Source organism: Ambystoma mexicanum, chromosome 4q (genome assembly GCF_040938575.1).
Source record: "Ambystoma mexicanum isolate Mex_15411 chromosome 4q, UKY_AmexF1_1, whole genome shotgun sequence".
NCBI lineage: Eukaryota > Metazoa > Chordata > Amphibia > Caudata > Ambystomatidae > Ambystoma > Ambystoma mexicanum.
In genome coordinates, this window is record NC_090928.1 from 1,258,748,157 (window position 1) to 1,258,767,800 (window position 19,644).

The window sequence follows — 19,644 nt, forward strand, 5'->3', positions numbered from 1 at the left end:
ACCATCCAGAGGCGTGCCCTGCTGCTCTTTGTCCGAACCACAAACTGTGATTGCACATAAAGCCCTTATTGTGCTTTCTCTGACCATAAACTACCGCAATGCCTGCTCTTCATCTCATGCACATCTGTGATAACCCCTGGCTTCACCTGAGGTCTTTGTCCGGTTCTTTCGAGGAGCAGGGGTCTTCTGTTACTGACCTTACCCTTCCAGGGGGCAATGGCCATCTCTCTAGCTGTTGTGGTGGGATACCACTCCATAGGCTATTCAAAAGCAAGACACTAGCCCAATGTATGGAGTTTGTCTTTGTTATTGTGTTCCCTGGGCTGTGCCTGAAGTCTTTGTGCCACTCTACTGGCTGCATGCTTCTTGCTGGCCTCACTGTTCAGGAGACTTTTCATTTTTATGCCAAATCCCCTCCACCTGTGAGACCCCCAGCAATTTTTGCTGGACTCCTGGATGTTCTTGTCTGTTCTCCTGAGTGAGTGGGAGCTTTTTTTCAGGTGTGACAAATCACCGGGTATTGTCACTACTTTCATGAGGGAGGCACCTTTACATGAGGTCAGGGAGGTGTGGCCGCTACCCGATAATCCCCCTGGAGGTGGTACTTAGCGGGTGGATCATATGGAGAGGGAGACCCTTTGTGGGACTGGTGAGGATGGCCCTGGTGGAAAGCGGTATTCACTTAAACCTTTGTTGCCCCTACTTTACTTAAACCACAGTCACCCACCTCACCCAGTTCCCCATACTGCTATGTGTTAAGCAGAATAGAGGGTATCATTAGCAGTACTGGGATGAGGAAGCTTAACAGAAAATACCACTGAGATGAAGAAGACAGAACAAAGAGGTAGAGGCCCACTGTGGAACCAACACATGCAGTGCAGTTTTCAAGAGCCAGCCTTCATCCTAAAAAGGGAGAAGGACAGAATAGACGGCCAAGCCAGCCCTGGAGGAGCAGGGAACTAGATGCTAATTTCATGGCCGGGGACCCAAAGGCTAGAAACCGTGACACAGTGAGACATGATTTTCTAAAAGGTCCAAGCAAGAGCAGACTGAGAATGGGTACGCGACCAACCCGAGACACATGGGAGAGTTTGGAGCTGCAGAGCCGCGACAAGCATAGAGCATGGCAGCAACATGGAAGCTCTGCTCTACCTCCAGAAGAATCCGGAGACCCCCTGAGATGTCCCAAATGTAGGGAGAGGGTTGAACCGGTGATTGGGTTACTGAGGGAGCTGAATGAATTGAAAAGCCTTGTAAAAGCATCGCATAGAGCAAAAGGGGATAGTAGAATCATACAAATTGATAAAAACTTTGTAAAGCACGTAAATACATCCCGAAGAGCAAAAGGGGATGACAGAGAAATTGTACAATTTTATGCGAACCTTGTAAATCCCATAAGCACTTCCCAAACAGTAAAAGAGGGAAAGAACAACGGAATAATAAAAGTTGATACAAACTTTGGGAAGAAGCATATGTGGGACAGTACCTGGCAGGAGAGTACACCAGGTCTGTCCAAGTGGACAATAGGTAAAGCAGGGACAGGGATCCTGCCAAAGCAGAGGAACATGGTTTGGGACTACTATTAAAACATGGAAGCCCCGCCAGTGTACAACAGAGCCTGGGACCCATTTGGAAATGGGCAAGGCCCATCAGTAAAGTATATAAAGGTCAGACTCACATCAGTGCAAAGATCCATATTACCAATGGGCTGGAGCCCAGAAGGTGTTGGGGGAACCCCAGAAAAAGTATAAAAGGATAAAAGTGAACCAGACTTGATTTGCTATTGGTGATTACAGCATAGAGTCCTTTGGGAATGTCTATGATCGGGCCTGATAAAAGACTGGAAAACTACATTGTATTTCGCAGACAGTGGAAGAAGTTACCTCCAGGAGATTGGGTGAACTGTGTTATGTTTGAATCAGAGGCTCTCTCCCGGAGTTTAGGGAGCTGCGATTTATATTTTACGAACTGTGTTTTATTTTTCCTCCACCCCCAGGAGATTGGGGGACTGTGTTTGTTTATGAGTCAAAAACTCAGATGGAGGATGAGGTTCCCTCCAGAAGAGTTGCAGAATTGTGTTTGGTTTATAAGTTGAAGCAAGTTTTTTCTTTTTTTTTCCTGTAGCCGATGCCTGGATTTTACTTTCTCCAGCATGGGGTCTGGCATGGATTCACATGCTCATGAATATTCCCCGTCGTCAGGCTGGGAATACTCGGTAAAGAAAAAATCAGTTTCAGTTTTGTTTCTGAACTGTCTTTCTCCTAATAACCAGTCACTGGTCTCTGGGTCATAGTGCCCCCAGCCAATGACTGCCCTCTACCTAAGCCCCTCCTCTGGCAGCCATCTTCAGATTTTTACCGCACGTTCAAGTGTTGGGAGTCCTCGTGCTATAGCTCTCGAGCTTTTACTGCGTTTTGTGATTTTTCAAAGAGTTTACTCTCATTTTTTCGGTCATTCGAGCCTCAAGCTCTACCGTTTCTACTTCCGATAAACGGGGACCCGTTTCGGATTTTCCTACGTCCCTCAAGGGCGAGTTTTCATCGAGTTTCACTTCTTGGAGGAATCCGGAAGATCTTTGAGGCCTACCCCGCGTGGACATGGCCCAGGACAAAGGAAACACGACACCCGGATCCAAGCTTTTCAGGAGCTGCCCTGGATGCGGATTACAAAATGTCTTCAATCAAGATGAGCACTCTCGGTGCCTCTACTGCCTTCACGACGACAAATCTCACGTGGAAAAGGACTGTGCGTTTTGTAAGAATATGTCCGAACGGACAATGAGGGATCGTCGTACTCGACTCACCAACTGGCTGGAGGGGAAGAGCCCAGCAGCAGGTGAGAAGAAGACGTCCAAGCGGTCTTCTAAAACCTTTGAGGGCGCTCTGGCAACGGGGGCCCAACAGAAGGCAAAGCACCGCGAGTCGGTGGGAACCGGGAGCGCTGATGAGTCGGGTTCTTTGGCTGCCAGACAGGGCGCGATGTCACCGACACCATCAACCACAAGCCAACACTCTGGCTCGGGGAAAAGGAAGTCGGAGAACCCGGGTAAACTTCGGGAGAAGTCCCAGTCGAACCCGACGGCGGCAGCCGAGCGGGAGTGAGGCAGCGACCCTCCCCCCAAGGTGACACGGCCAAAGTCGCGAAGGCCCTGATTCACCCAGCTAAGGCCTCGATTGGGGGAGTCGTGGCGGCCCTGGCAAAGCCTGTGGAGGCTAGCCTAGTGGAGACGACCTCCGGGCCTAGAGTTTCCCTGCCACCACGGAGGGAATCCTCTTTTCAGCATATCGATAAGACCCTCGTGAAACCCCGGGCGGAGAAACAGGGGGGGCACGGTAGACATTACGGACACAGATACCACCTCTGAAGATGATGAGCTGGCTGGCGCCGCAAAGATCCTGGACAAGACGTTCGAGGAGGTCCATTCCTTCGGGAGGGATCCCGACGAGGCGGACGAAGAAAGCAACGGTGGTGCTGACGAGGAGCCGCGGACCGTGGAGGAGACGGAGCCTACCCCCCAACCGTTGCTCCCTTTGCAACCGGTGCCTATGCCACAAGACAACTCAGGAGCGATCTTGATGGCTATTCAGGCATTGTGTACGGAGATGAGGACAAGGTTGCCCTTACCCCCAGCGGGTGATCCAGCGGAGCCTGGACCGTCGGGAAGCCCACCCAGCAAGCGGAGGCGAACCCATCCCCCTCCTCCTTTCCAGCCTTCACAGCCTTATCAGCCTTCACTTCCTTCCCCTCTGTTAGGCAGAATTCAGTGCAGTTCCCCTTACGGAGCACTACATCAGATTAGGTCTACAGGTGAGAGCAATAAATCCCCTTTGGTATCAGTCTGTACCACAAAGATTTAGTTGGTAACTGTGGCTAAGCAGTCAGACTTATCTCAAGAGGGAGATGAGCAGTATTCAGGGTTTACACAATAGGCCTACTGTACTGTGGTACATGGAAACACTGACCAAAGCTTTGTGGTTAAAAAGTAGATATATATTTATTTTATACACTTCTAAGCAAACACATGTATCACAAGTATCAAGCAAGTTAAATTAGGTCAATGGAAAAATATACACACTCCCTATATAAATTGTAGACCAAGTGAACCAGAGTGAAAACTGAGCAAAACGGCACAGTGACAACTACACACAAGGGATGCTCTAGCAATTTCTCACATGGGAGGGAAAACACAAGTTATCTAGAAATAGGTTCTTATACACCCTAGCAACACTTCCCATCAGTTGTGAACCAGTTCAGCAAGACAGTACATCAGTATAGGCAATACTTCAAATGAAAACTGAGCAAAATGGCATTTCACAATGATTATGCAGTGGGAAGGAAAGGGGAGTTATAAGAAAGGGGTGCACCACACAGTTCGAATGGAGAATCAATCTCGAGAAAGCAGGTCTAACAAATGTGACCAGAGTCAGTAGGCCTGTGCCAGAGTTAGTGGTACAGGGCAAGGGCCCAGGAGCAAAATGTTCTTGTAGCTGCAGTCAAGTCTTTGGTTAACGATGTTGAAAAGGTGGATGCAGAAAGCGAAAGACAATGTTAAGAGAGCGGGGCGGCCAACCCAACAGTTAGGCAAGGATTTAAAACACCTTTAGCACTACCGCGAAGAAAGGGCGGTCTGGCGGAACAATGTACCTTAAAAGTGGAGAAGTGGCTCCTGCGGTGGCGGCTGTTCCTGGTAGTTCCTGCAGTTCGGGTGACCCAGCAGAGGAAGAGAGGCTCTCGTCATGGAGGAAGGTTCGGGGGACTGCACTACCCAGCGGTGCTGCCAAACGAAGTTTAAAAGGTACGCTCCTTTGAATCGCGGTCCAGGTCGATAGCTGCTTGGCTATCCCGTCTCCAAGTGCAGGGCACTGGCGATTCGACCACAGCAGGAAGGTGATTGGCAAGCTGGTTGGCCCCACCAGCTCAAGGGAAGAAGGCTCTTTCAGATGAAGATCTCCTCTCGTCGTGTGGAGAAAAGTGGTGAGACGCTGCAGCAGGGCTTCACCGGTGGTGGTAGTCGTCGCAAGTGTCTTTGGCTTCTCTCCTCTTCGGTTTCGTAGCTCCAGTGGCAACGTCTTGCTCTTCCAGTCCTCAGGACCCTGCTTTTATTCATACAGCCTAGTTGTCACTCACACAGTGGAGTGGTCTTCTTGGCGGGAGACAGCCTATCAGGATAGAGTGCGACCTGAGTTGCTGCGGCAACTCTGTCCAGGGGTCCTACTCCCCCTCCCACACAATGGACCCACCCCAGGCTCAGTGGCGCCGGAAGGAGGGCTTCTGGGCAGAAGCCCGCCAAACAGACAAACAAAGGATCCCCGACCCGGGTTAGGATCGTAGAGAAAGACACAAGAAAGAAGTTATATTAAAGTTCTGGCAAATAAAACCTACCGGAGCAAAGTTCATTTTAAAATGCACCTGCGGTATGTTAGAGGCTATCAGAAAAAGTGGTAGCCTCGAACAATGGGAAAATTCGCAGTCGACTATGTATGGTAGTAACCACTGCCACCAAGCAGAAACTTTAGAGAGAGAGACTTTAAGGTACCCCCTCGAAAATGAACATAGAGGAAAAACTATTAACCACTTCCAGTACCTCCATAGTAAGATGGGTTGTACTGGTTAAGTTCATAAGATTTGACTAGTAAAGTCAATGGGGACTTTACATGCCCTGGGAGACAGTAGTCAGTCCCAGGGTATGGAGTCTATGTTTGGGGGTCGCTACGACACCCCTGTGTCACTGCACTGAGGGTGCTGTGTAACACATGTGAATAAAGATGGTTCCTAAGGGGGAGAGAAAATCCCATAGGTATTAAACACAAAAATAGCCTAGAACACACATAGAAAAAATGCCTAAGAGTGGGAAAAAGAGTCTCACTCTTAGCAGGTAAAAAGAAACCAACCCTTCAAATCCACCAAAGCTGCTGGTGGACTCTATAGGTAAGGGAAATTAGCCAAAGTATGAGAATTCTCTCTACCACCCTCCACCGAGGGATGAAACGGGAACGGAGACAGCAATGACGGGGACGGACGCCGACGGTGGTGATGATGGAATGAACCTCCCATCACCACCCGCTTGGGCACCTCCCCGCAACGAAATTGGCTCCTTCCACGCCATGATCGCCAGGGCATCTGAGCTCTTCCAGCTCTGCCCCAAAGAACAGAAGAAGGAGGGCTTCCTCTATCAACGACAGGAGGCCAAGAGGAAGACTGTTCTCGCAGTCCCGTTACTGGACGACATCTGGGACGAGGGGCTGGTGCTCCTGAAGAACCCGTCCACAGCCCCTGCCAAGAGAGACCGGTATGAGAAGAAGTACTGAGTCCTAGACTCTGCCCCTATGTGCCTCAGGGCACAGCCGTCCCCGGATTCAGTGGTCTCTGCGGCGGCCAAGAAGAAAGCTGCGGGGGCGACGGCTTCAACTTCAACATCCCCACCGGGCGGCGAGGGGAAGAAGCTGGACGCCATGGGACGATGGGTCATCTCGTCGGCGGTGACGACTATTAAAGCGGCCAACGCCCTCACGATCGTGGCACGCTACGACAGGGAGCTGTGGTTCAAGATCGCTCCCCTGCTGGACTTCCACCCGGACGACAAGAGGGCTGAGGCCATAGAAATCCTACAGGAAGGCGAGGTGGCTTTGGACGATGCCATTACAGTGGCCACGGACATCGCCGACACCGGCTTTCGTCAGATGGGCAACAGCGTTTGCCTCTGCCAGTGCGGTTGGCTTAAGGCCACCGACTTGACGTGCAGACCAGGGTTCTGGACATGCCCTTCGACGGAAACCACCTGTTCGGCAAGACAGTGGACAAGTCACTGCAGGCCATCAAGGCGGACACCGAGACGGCTGGGTGTTCTTCAACAACGACGGCCGTCCTTTCGGAACTCTGGAGGCAAGCAAGGTGCCTCCAAAGGATTCGGCGGCGGTTCCTCGTCGTACCGCCAAGCGGCCCGCTCCTCATCGCAGGAGGCCTACAGAGGACGCGGCAAGAAAGAAGGATTGCGTCATCGTCGCCAAGGCGGCAAGGCCGCAACGAAACACAACTGAACCGGCCGTGGCGTCGGGTCCCCACCCGAGCACCCCAGTGGGAGGCCAGCTGGCGAAATTCGTCAGCGTGTGGGAGTCCGTCTCCACTGACCGTTGGGTGCTGGATGCCCTGGCCCGTGGGCACACCCTGGTATTTCAAAGAAGGTGCCCCCGCATACCACCCGTGGCCAGGAAGGAAAACTAGGTCCCACAACTACTTCTGGAGGTACGAGCGATGCTAAGAAAGGGAGCCATAGAACTCGTCCCAAAAAGGCTCTGGGGCTCCGGAGTGTACTCGCGGTACTTCCTCGTCCAGAAGAAGACCGGCGGTTGGCATCCCATCCTGGACCTTCATCATCTGAACAAGTATATCAAGTCTCAGAAATTCTGGATGGTCACCCTCCAGCACGTGCTGGGACAGCTGGAGGAAGGCGATTTCCTATCGTCGCTGGACTTGGAGGATTCCTACTTCCACATCCCCATTCTAAAGGGACATCGCAAATTTCTACAATTCGTGGTCCAGGGGCGGCACTATCAGTTCAAGGCCCTCCCCTTCGGATTGAAGTCGGCGCCCAGGGTGTTCACCAAGTGCCTGGCACAGGTGGCAGTGCGGCTGCGCCTGCAGGGGATCCAGGTCTACCCCTACCTGGACGACTGGCTCATCCGAGCAAAGTCAAGGGAACTCGCCGTCGATCACACAGCGAAGACCGTCCAACTGCTCATGGATCTGGGATTCTTGATCAACTTCGTGAAATCCCACTTGGTACCCTCGCAAGTCGCCCTGTTCCTGGGAGCCAGACTTGAGACAGTGGCGCGATTGGCTTCACCGTCGGAGGAAAGGACGAAGGCCATCCTGGGCAAGGTATAACGGCTGTTGACCATGGACGCAGCCAGGGTGAGATCCATCAAGTCCCTACTCGGCATCATGTCCTCGTGCATCTACCTCGTGCGTCTGTGCATTCTGTGGATGCGACAACTGCAAGAGTTCCTCGACGCCAGTTGGATGCAAGCTGCGGGCAGTTTCGAAGACAGGATCTCACTCAACAAGACTTTCCGCCAAGTGATCCGGTGGTGGGGCACCCGCGCGCATCTTGCGGCGGGCATGGACTTCCAGACCCCAGCACATCAGGAGACAGTGACGACAGACATCTCCCTGGAGAGATGGGAAGCGCACACTGGAGATCTCAACGTAAGAGGCCTTTGGCTCCCGGAGGAGAGGTCACTAAACATCAATGTCCTGGAGCTCCGAGCCGTGTTCTGGGCCCTCAGGTCGTTCCTTCCAAGAGCAAGGTGGTAAGGGTCTTCACCGACAACACCACCATGATGTTCTACATCCCGAAGCAGGGGGGCACCAGATCCCCAGCCCTATCTAAGGAAGCGCAAGATCTGTGGTACTGGGCCATCGCCCAAGGGATGTTTCTGGTGCCCTTCCATCTGGCAGGAATAAACACCATCGCCGACTCACTCAGCAGGGAGCTGCGCTCGTGCCACGAGTGGGAGCTGCGGCAGGATCAAGTGGATCTCCTATTCCGATGATGGGGCAATCCCCAGAGAGACCTATTCGCGACGGTGACGAACGCCCAGTGCCGGAGGTTCGCCAGCAGGTTTCCCCAGCTGGGGAGCATGAGCGATGCCTTCTCATTCCCCTGGGACGGCCTGTTCCTGTATGCGTTCCCTCCGATGCCATTGCTACTGCGACTCATCAGTCAACTCAGACGGTCCTGGTGCAGGATGATCCTCGTCGCACCGGCGTGGCCGAGGCAGATTTGGTTCCCGGACCTTCTGGACATGTCATCGTCCCCCCAGGAAAAAACTGCCGACAGACGCGGATCTTCTCGCCAGAGAAGGAGGCACCATCCTCCATTACGAACCAGGATCGCTGAACCTGCAGGCCTGGCTCCTGCAGCACTAGAGTTCGGAGGGTACGATATCCCGGCGGACTGCAAGGAGGTGCTTGCAAAGGCCAGGGCGTCTGCGACTCTCAAGTGCTATGGAGACAAATGGAAGAGGTTCTCTGTCTGCGCACAGAAGATTAACCCTCTGCGGATTACGGCCCCCCAAGTGCTGCCGTACTTGCTGTCACTGGCCAAGGTGGGGCTGGCTCATGCCTCCATCAAGATCCATCTGGCGCTATCTCCTGCTACACCAGAACTCCGGGGCGATCGTCTCTGTGGTCCCATCGCCTGGAATGAAAGGACTGTCCCGATCGTTCCCGCCGGTGAAGGCCCGCCCCGGTGTGGGAACTCAACGTGGTGCTGACCAGGCTCATGGGGCCGCCATTCGAGCCGCTGCATTCGGCACCGTTGAAGTTCCTGTCGTGGAAGACAGCGTTTCTTGTGGCCATCTCCTCCGCACGACGAGTGGGAGAGATCCATTCCCTTTCCTGTAAACCTCCATACCTGACATTCCACGAGACGAGGGTGGTGCTGAGGATGCACCCCTCCTTCATGCCCAAGGTGCCGTCTGACTTCCATCTCTACGAGCCCTTGGTGTTACCTGTTTTCTTCCCGTCGCCTTTGTCGCCGGCCGAGAGGACTTTGCACTCGCTAGATGTGGCTAGAGCGCTGAAGTTCTACGTGGACCGCACGAAGAGCCTGCGGAAGACATCACAGCTGTTTGTGAACTTTGGACCTGTGAATCAAGGGAAGGCCCTCTCGAAGGCTTCCATTTCCAGATGGCTCTCCGGCTGCATTATGCACTGTCACCAGTTGGCAAACCGACCCTTGCCCGGCCGTCCGAGAACCCATTCTTCCAGAGCGATCGCTGCTACCACGGCGTTCCTGTCTGGTGTGCCCCTGCTGGACATATGCAGGGCTGCTACGTGGAGGACGACGTGCACCTTTACGAGATTCTACTGCGTCGACTGGGATTCCAGGGAGGAGTCCAGAGTCGGCCAAGCAGTGCTGCGCAACCTGTTCGCCTGAAGGTGGGCCTGGTGAGGAGGTAAGAGATGCTTAATGTTGAGTTGATGAAATACTTAATGTTGAGCCTTGCCACCTCCTGTGGTTGTGCATGTGTGTATTGCTATGTATTCTTGTATTCATGAGCATGTGAATCCATGCCAGACCCCATGCTGGAGAAGGAACAAGTTACTTTCCTGTAACTGTTGTTCTCCAGCATGAGTCTGGCATGGATTCACATGTGAACCCTCCCTCCTACCCCTCTGCGGCTCTTCTCTTGGTCCTACTGCCACTTTATGTGCTACCAAATCTGAAGATGGCTGCCAGAGGAGGGGCTTAGGTAGGGGGCAGTCATTGTCTGGGGGCAGTATGACCCAGAGACCAGTGATTGGTTATTAGGAGAAAGACAGTTCAGAAACGAAACTGAAACTGATGTTTACTTTACCGAGGATTCCCAGCCTGACGACGGAGAATATTCATGAGCATGTGAATCCATGCCAGACCCATGCTGGAGAACAACAGTTACGGGTAAGTAACTTGTTTCTTATGAACACTTTGACTTTGTTTGCCTCACCCTTCTCTACCTTCATGCCGGCCCTCCCTGGATTACGCCCAGGTTGGCCCTGAATCATTCTGTACCCACTGTCACCACTGTGAATCCGTTGGCTACTTGTGTGTTCCCATGCAACTTTGTGTGTTTCACTAACCCCTGCAACTGTATTAGCTTTCCTCTCTGCTTCTCTGATCCTTTCACTGTTTTATTCTTTGTTCTCTCTTCTCCTCTCCCTTCCCCTTCCCTCTCTCTCCTCCCCCCTCTCTTACTTTTTTCTATGTGCTTACTCTATCTGAATGGTCCCTGGACCTAGTATGATAGTAACAATCATTTTGTCTCCTCCCCCCTCCTAACTTGTTGCCCCCTCCCCCTCCAGCCCTATCTGAAATGTTGTCAGGCCTAGTATGATAGTTATTTGTTTTGCTCCTCTCCCTCCTTTCTCCTCCCCCTCCTTTCTTCTCCCCTCTCCCTCACCTCGTGTAATTCTCCGGTTCCACCAGAAATGTTGTCAGGCCTAGTGTGGTAGTTGCCTGTCTGTTTTCTTTCCCCTCCTTTCTGTGACTTAGCACTTGCTCCATCTGAAATGTCACCAGGCTCAGTATGATAGTTGTTTCACATTCTTTTGTTCATGACCTGTAAGAATGTTTTGTATTCTGCCTTGCTCCCTCCCTTGTCATGAAGCACTTTGAAACACATTGTGTATAGGCGCTATATAAATAAATCATCATATCAAACCATCATACCAAGGAAGAGCCCTCCTCCCCCCAAAGGAGATTGGGGAACTGGGTTCCCTTTCAGATGATTTGAACATTTAAGCACTGACTGTTGAGGCAGGGCAACTCCTCATAGTAATAGGGCAAGATAGGCTTTACTTTACCTTTGCTGTTATCAATAAAAGTCTATGCCAACCAATTTACCACCATTGTGTCAAGACTCGTACTTCTGCACCCCTACACCACTCACTCATTCTTTTGCTCTGACTATGGGAACCTTTGTTCATTATTTGTGTACTTTATATTATGGGGTCATGCTTCCCTCCATCTTTTGTAAGGCATCTGTAATTTACTTTTGCAGCACGCCGCACTTTCTGTGCAGTGTTGCTGGGGAGCCCCTTGGCTTCTTTTTTTATTTTATTGTGTTCTCCTTGTAAGAACACATGTTCCCAAGGGTAGGGGGATACTTTTTATCCGTTCTACATTTTATATTGTGAGATCAGCCTATACCACCTTATGTGGAGTGCCGAGGGGTTACACTGTATCCTCTTTCTCACTGCTCCTGTAACATTTTAACAAGCATACCTTAATGGCCGGTGGCAGTGGAGCTGTTCTACTGACTTATGTGTAATTCTTACTTGCAGGTTGTGCTCACAGCTGTGGTAATGCATAGAAGGGTCACTATTGACCCAAAATGTTGTCCGTTTTCTTTTTTTGGCATTTCTTGGTTGCCTGTCCTTTCTTGGTCCTTCTTCTGCCGTGCAGGGTGGGGGAGGTCCTAGTTTGACTTTTGTCTTCGGCTGGAATAATTTGAGAAGCCCACCAAAGCGCCACAATGTCTGTGAGGACAGGAAGCATTGGAGGATCCAAAACTCTGCTGGCCTTTGTCTTCTGGCATGCCTGCCTGGATCTAGTTCCAACTCGGCGTCTAAAAGGACAGCCACCCCCCAAGGTTTGAATGTGGCTGATTGGCTAGGTTCCTAGATAAAAGGCGAGGATCCTAAGGCTGCTGCAGAGTCGGCCACTGGAATTGAAGATCCGAAAACGAAGACGACCAGAGATGCCTGCAGCCCCTTCCAGCAACCAGAGAAGCCTGCTGAAGTGACCACTGCTCTCCTGACTCCGTTATCAAATCGACAGGGAAGCACAGAAGAGAACAAGTTTCTCCCTTGAACTGGTGGGCATCACCAGTCCTAAGACGATCTGCAATTTGAGCCATCCCACGATGACCTGTGACCTTCCTTGGCTGCAAACCGCCAATACCCTGGGACCTTCCACCATCTTGCAGTGCATCATCTGCTGAAGATCGAATCCTCCCAGAACCTTGGTGGGTTCTTTCCAGCTTTCCAGAGGCAAGATTCTACTCCTCAAAGTACCCTCACCAGAGTGCAGGACCGAGAAAGTGAAGTGAATCGACCGGCGGTAACAGTTCTTCATTGGTGTCTGTGAAAAGGGGCCAAAACCACACATCCGCATTGGAGCACGAAGAATCCTTTGCTGGGGCCCCTCTCGTGACTGCTGCTGCAGCATCCGTTTCAGAGTCTCTCCTTTCATCATTGTGATGCTGGAAATGCATCGGAGGGACAGGGCCTCTGTATCCTTGTCCTTTACTGCTTTTCATCGTGTGTTCTGTCGTGTTTTCCGCGCAGGAGTTCATGTGGGACTCCTGGCGGTGCAGCTCTCTTTCTTTTGGTTTGGTGAACGGACCCGTGGGATACCCTTATGGCACCCATGGGTTGGGGTACAACCCTGTGCCCCTAGTGTATGTTTTTGGGCACCTGTGGGTGGCCCACAGAGCAGGGTATGGGCTGGTGGCAGCTCCATGCTGAATTTGACAGGTGCGCGGAGTATCCTCCATTTTGGGATACCCTGGCCCTGCCATTGGGATCAGTTGATTCCTGATGGAAAACAAGATGGCCCCGGTGGCCTCTTGCTTTCTATTACCCATTACCTTGTTTTCCCAAAGTCCTGGGAAGCCCTGACTCTGTCCCTTCCCCCTGACTGGCTGTTGGATGGAAGTGCCATATATGGTGTTGTTGTGAAGGCCCAGTCAGACTAGCTGGAGCCTTCCCGGTTATGTATGTTGTGGGTACCTCCTGTGGGTGGGACCTGGGTGAATAGAGTGTGTGACGAATATGCATTCTGTGTTGTGGGTGTCTAGTATCTGGTGGTTGACACAATGACTGAGACAACCCTGCCCGAAACCGGTATGAATGCAGCTTGGAGTGTTGAATGGCTCGGTACTTGTCCCAATACACATAACTTGTTGTGAGTGTCTGGAGAGAAGTGAATGGCCTGAATACCTTGTGTACCTGATTGGCTGCCTGCCTGCATGAATGCCCGTAGTCGTGATTGGATGCTTGAGTGTGACCCAGCGGAATGAATGGGAGATCAACAGTATATCTGGGGACCTCTCACTGCTAGGAATCGTGTTCAGAAGCTGAAGTCCACTACGACGAGTAACTGGATTAAATGACGCTTGACCTTGAAGCCAAGCTGGACAAGAAGAATTGCTGCTGCTCTCCTTCACAATCTGAAAGCTGCTGTGCCTCCAAGGACTGACCCAGAGAGGACCTGGTAAGGCGCCCTCTTCCCGAGCTACGAGGGACCATCGTGCACAGTTGATCTTTGCCAACGCTCCCGGATAGACTGACCTTCGACAGGCTGCCGACCCGATACGGAGACTGCCGCGGAACTCCAAGGAGAAGCACCCGGACTGTTGTCCGCCACTGTCGACGACCGCCGTCGCCGACCGGAGCAGCCGTGCTCCCGTTTGCCTAAGAACTTCAACTGATCATCGGACGCTCTCGTCTGCATCGGCATCCGCTTGTCTCCCGCTGGAGAAGGCCCGACCGTCGACACGCGAGGAGCATCCACCGGTGGGTTTCCCGCCACCTACAGACCGCAGAGACGCCGACGACTCGACGCCCTTGCTGGGCCACAGTTCTTCATCATCCCTTTGCGGTCCAGAACTATCGTCACCGAGGTGCCCCGCACGCCTCCTCCTTGCAGGACGCCAACGCTCTGTCGTCGACGAGCACCGCTAGGAACGAAGCTGCCACTTCCTTGCTGTAGTTCACCCTGTTCACCGTCGGACGTTTGACGACCCGTGACTCCCACCTTAAAGGGAGGGCACTCAAGAAGGGCCGTCGATTCCTCGACACCGAACGCCAAGTTCCCCAACACCTCTCGACGATCCGTGGCTCCCGCCTGAAAGGGAGGCACTCAAGAAGGATCGGTCGGTTCATCGTCGGAGAACTCTACTCCACCAGGTATATTGGGGGGGGTAAACCCTTAATAGGAAGAAGTAAGACTATCGGACAATATGTGGACTGGGCTTGTGCTATATATCTTTATTTACAGGTTGCCCAGGTGGGGGGATCTCCACACAGAACTGTGCCTAGTGGTAGGGGTCAGCATTCTGCCTATTGTTTCAACCATCTTATGTTCCTGCCTATCTCTATTGCTGGTTTACTCGTTATTGATCTGTGTGACATTTTAACCGTACAGTTGATGCACTTTAATGAGATTTGATAACATTAGTGGTACCACTCTAGACGTGTATATATTTATCATTATTGACTTCCAAGTACAAAGTGCGTTATTTTGATCGTGTACATACCTTTGAATATTAATTATATAAAGACTGTGTTTTCAGTAATACAGTGTGTGGACATTCCTTTGTGGGGGTTCGGGGACTACACTGTACTTAAGAACCAGCCCGCATCACCTCCTGAGAAGCTAGGCCTTGATTGCTCGTCCATTGCTACCATAATAGAGAATCTTGGCTGGGGTCCTCTGTGCCTCTCCTCTACCATATAGAGAGCGGAAGTACAGACACCCCCTACCAGTCTTTACAATCACCACAACCATGGAACAGGCGACCAGGTCTGCAGCTGTTGCATCATGATTGTGTCTAGCTTCACCATCTTCATCGCTTATCAGGTACTGTGGAACTCGTGGCAATACTGAACTAAATCGTTCTATCTGTCCTTTGTTGCTGGAGTGCTGATTCGAGTGTTTGGGTGTTTGCCCATATACGTTCACCCAGGGCTAATGCTTGTGCGCATTCAGGGAGCCTTCGCCAAAGTCCCTGAACCCTTTTTACCAACAAATGCTTGCTACTTACTTGTAACTGAAGATTCCTCTGGAAGTTTGCCTTTTCTACAGCTGCCCCTTATCTGCTTTCCCCTCCAATCGGCCTTTGAAGGACTCACACCTAGATAGGGATGGACTGCTAAAGCCCCTTTAGGCCTCTGGAAAGTATTACAAGTCTTTAAAAGTGCTTACCTGCTATCTTTTGTTGGCGTTGTTCATTAATTATATTCCTACAGCACAATATTGTGTTGCTATAACAGTTGCTTTACTTACCTTTTGAATTGCATTCATCAACCTTATAGGTTTTTACACTGTGGTCTACTCATCTGAATTATTGCATTGTGTTCTCTGTGTTTACTCGCTTTGAAGTAGTACTTACCTATCTGAAGATTTATCTTTACCTTGTGTGTAAAGATAAAATAAATAATTATTTTGATATAACTCCCAAGTGTCTAAGTGTTTATTTGTGCCTATGTGTATTCAAAGTTCTTTGTACTTACCTACAACTCGCATCTCCCTCCAAAGATAAGCATGGCTGCTCTGCCACACTACAAAAACCTTGAGTAGTACAGGCCTATACTAGAAGTTGTAGCTCTGTACCATGGGGACAGTTTTATAAAGACCTACCACAGTTGGACTTATGAAACACTCCCTAACACCCGCTCATTTAGGAACAAACCACCACCTTTATGCTGCATTTTCATGAACTCTTCTCTGAAATCTCAGATGTCGTGCTACTCGGATTCTTCCATCGTCGGAATCTCTATCTTGGCGTCCATCCATTCACCCAGGGTCTTATTCCACCCTATGCGATTCATGGTCTCCTGTTGCTGACCGGGCCAATACAGACAGGAACTGCACCCCCACCGTGTGCTGATCTCGGAGCACTGCTCAACAATCGGCAGATTGGGGTGCTGGAGAGTCGTCTTCAGGAGCAGGTTCTCCTCGGTGGGGCCCCCTCTTTGAAAAACCAGAGGGTGTTTCACAACCTAGTCCCCGGGGATCCCGTACTCAGGTAGCCAGGGAAAGGCCATCACTTTTGGATCCCGACCCTGGGGGTGGACAAGTGAGTGAAGATCACCTGGGTAGGCGGTACTCAGGGAGTGGGGCAGAAGCACCCAATGGTGAGACATGCTATCCACCTTTTTCCACAACCCATCTAACCCCTATCCCTGCTTATTCTATGGGAAACTACAGCTCCCATAATTCTCCCCACTTTACATTGACAACAGTACTGAGCCGAGGAAGATGAGGAATGAGGTCAGGAAGATTACCTCCACTGACTTGCTCTGTCCCTGTAATGAGGCCAGGCAGAGTCAGGCACATAGTCCTAACTATAGACACCTGCCACTTGTTAACACTCCCTGTCAGGATAAAATGTGCTGCGCACAAGCACGCTCTGAGCGAGGCTGGGTACAAGAAGAAACAGCTCTTTCAGGGCTGATGCGAACCAGGCTGTGGAAGTTGGAAGGCCAAGGGGCTGATCAGAAGTTGCAAGGATAGAGAGAACCAGGTGAGAATTTCACACTTTCGGGAAGCCGTAAGCGTTCCAAGACTGAAACCGAGTGAGCGGCGGAAAAAAGCCTTCAAGTTGTTTGAAAGCGGCTCACGGCCCTCCCGGGTGAATGGCGGAGTTGGGGAGGAGCAGAGGAGTTGTTGGTAATGGCCTTGTCTACTGCATTAATAAGATGAAAGAAGAGCAATTAACTTGACCGGTGAGTTATCGAAGGCAGCAAAATCCTGGTTTGTGTTAAAAGGAAAAGTAACTGTAATCCAAAGTTGAAGGATGCGCGTGTGCCGATAAAACGCGTAATGGAAAGGCCCTGAGGCCCACGGGCATGTTGGAGCGTTATAAAAATGAAAATAAATAAATAAATAAAAAAGGACAATTCCTGAATTGCAAAAGGAAAAGATGCAAAGTAATAGAGTGGTCCGGCGAGGCGAAGTCGCACATTCAGACGTCTCTGTGAAATGTGCTTAGTTAAAGTATGTTACAGCGTAACCAAAGGAAAGAAAGTTGACTACGAGAAAAGCAAAGTATGTGAACTCTGAATATGCCAAGAGGGCAAAGCGTATGCACTTTGAAAAAGGCCAAACTAAAGAGAATATGAATTACAAGTACCAAAAGGAATTGGTGTTGCAAGATGAGGAAGATTGTGAATCGTAGAATTGTTCAAAGAGAGGTTGAAGTAGTCATGCAGAGGTCTATGTAAAATCCTTGCAGTTTCGAAAGTCTTCGACAGTGAAAAGATACCTAAGATAAAATGTGGGGGAGTGAACCACCACAAAGAGAAAGACAGGCTAGAGCCCGGTCGAGGGAAGCCTGTGCAGAACTGTGAGAAAGCGAGAAAGTGAATGTGAACGGAGTATTGATGACAAGGCGGACGAAACCTAAGGAAGTGATTGAACTACCAGAAGTTTGAAGCCCAAGCCTAGACTGTTGAATTGTACAAATAACCCAAAGTGTGCAAGAATGATAGAAGAACTGTGCCATCCACCTATCATTTTTAAGAAACTCTCTAGACCCTGTGGGGCTGAACATGGGGAAAGGAGTTGTTACTTAAAGGGATAGTCCAGTAAAAATGTTTATTTTAAAAATAGATAGGCAGCATTAAAAAAATAATACTAGCACTTTTTTTTTAAAACTTCCTATGTAAAATTTTGAGCTATTCAAGCTCAAAATTCGCAAAAGCAAGCACATGGGCGCATCCATTGGTGCCGCGCCCTCCGCGTACAGCACCAATGAAGGAAAAGCCACCCAGTGGTAGCTTTTGTTTACTACAGCTGGCTGGCTTTTCCTTCATTAGTGCCGCAAAAGCAAAAGCCAGCACAGGCGGGCATCCATTTCACAAAATGGATGCGCCCATGTGCTTGCTTTTGCGAATTTTGAGCTTGAATAGCTCAACATTTTACATAGGAAGTTTTTAAAAAAAAGTGCTAGTATTATTTTTTTAATGTTGCCTATCTATTCTTAAAATATTTTTTTTTACTGAACTATCCCTTTAAGCCATTCTGACATTTCATTTGAGACACTATTTTGCTTTTGTTTTCCCTGAACACATTTGTCATTTTGAGAAAGAGGGCAAGGTTAGTTTTTTATAGTATAGGCAATTTTATTTTCACTAGACTGACTTGAACTTGTTTTGTTTTTTGTTTAATGGTCGAGATTACTCCCATTCTAGAGTTAGGGCCAGTTAGGAATTCTACCAACCCAACCAGAATACCAAATAAAGGTTTTTAGAAACTCGTATCCATTCTGTCTGTATCTACTACTTGATACCATGCCTTCTCCTGAGGGTCTTCTTTGACTCTTCCATTCCATAGGGCCCTGTGCTCCGACTGTGTACACACCTCCGTTGACTTCTATTGGACCCTTCTTGGGTGCTTGTCTGAAGTATTTACTGTACCTTTGTACCCGCCATCACCTTCTGTAGAGTTTGCCTTGACTGCTCAGCCGCGCTACTCCTTAGAGATTCAGGATACTTCTGAGAAAACACCATGTGAACTAATTAGCTTGATATTACTGGGCCCTAGAAATACAGACTAATAAATAGTGAGTAGAGGAAGTGAACCTGGTGGCTCTGTCCTGTTCCTATACGATGTGCGTCCCAGTCCCATCCGCCCCAGGTCAGTTTAATTTATAATCTATGTATTTTGTTGTAAAAAGTTACAAGCAAACATACACTTTGGATGAGGGCGTTCTATTAATCTAAACCAATTGACTGATAAAAACATGTTTTTGTTTCTTGCTACAGTCTTCAGCCCCTGCGAGGCCCGCGTTCTGATGCTCTACAAAGACCAGGCTCTTCACTCTGAGATCCAGGCTGGAGAGCGCTGTGGAGTAATACTGGACCGAACCAACTTCTATGCGGAGCAGGGTGGCCAGGCCCATGATGCAGGATACTTTGTGAGAGTGGAGCAACAGGTACGGCTTGAAAGGTGCTCCTGTCACTGCGAGTGCAGATTCTGTTCGTCGCTGCTTTGACATTGTTCCTTGAAAACAAATCTACTCAATATTTACACAACATCTCCCAGGCTTTTTGCCTCAATCTGTGCACCCAGGCTGCGTGTGATACCATGGGGTGCAAAAGCCCCTTCTGACCGCCAACCTCTGCTTGTTGATCTCTTCACAGTAAGGTCATGGTTAGCTTGCAGAAGTCCATCTATCTTTTTCCTAATATGTCATTTATTTAAGGGGCTATTTTCTGAAATGGTGACAAGTCCCATACAGGCCCTGAAGGCTTCATAAAGTCAATATTAAATACCTTCTTTATCACTGTCTTGACAATGAAGAAGATCTAACAGAATTAAAGTGCATGCTGCAGGAAACAAGGTCCTCGCTGTTTCATTTCCGTGTGTATTTT

At 50.0% G+C, this 19,644-nt stretch overlaps 1 protein-coding gene across 1 annotated transcript in view; it reads left to right on the forward strand.

Moving 5' to 3' along the window:
• Positions 1-19,644, forward strand: part of AARS2 (alanyl-tRNA synthetase 2, mitochondrial) — a 413,869-nt gene that overhangs the window by 157,143 nt on the left and 237,082 nt on the right. The window contains exon 12 of the mRNA XM_069608864.1: positions 19,036-19,205. Coding sequence (XP_069464965.1) covers positions 19,036-19,205 — 170 coding nt within the window. The remainder of the gene's footprint in view (positions 1-19,035; positions 19,206-19,644) is intronic.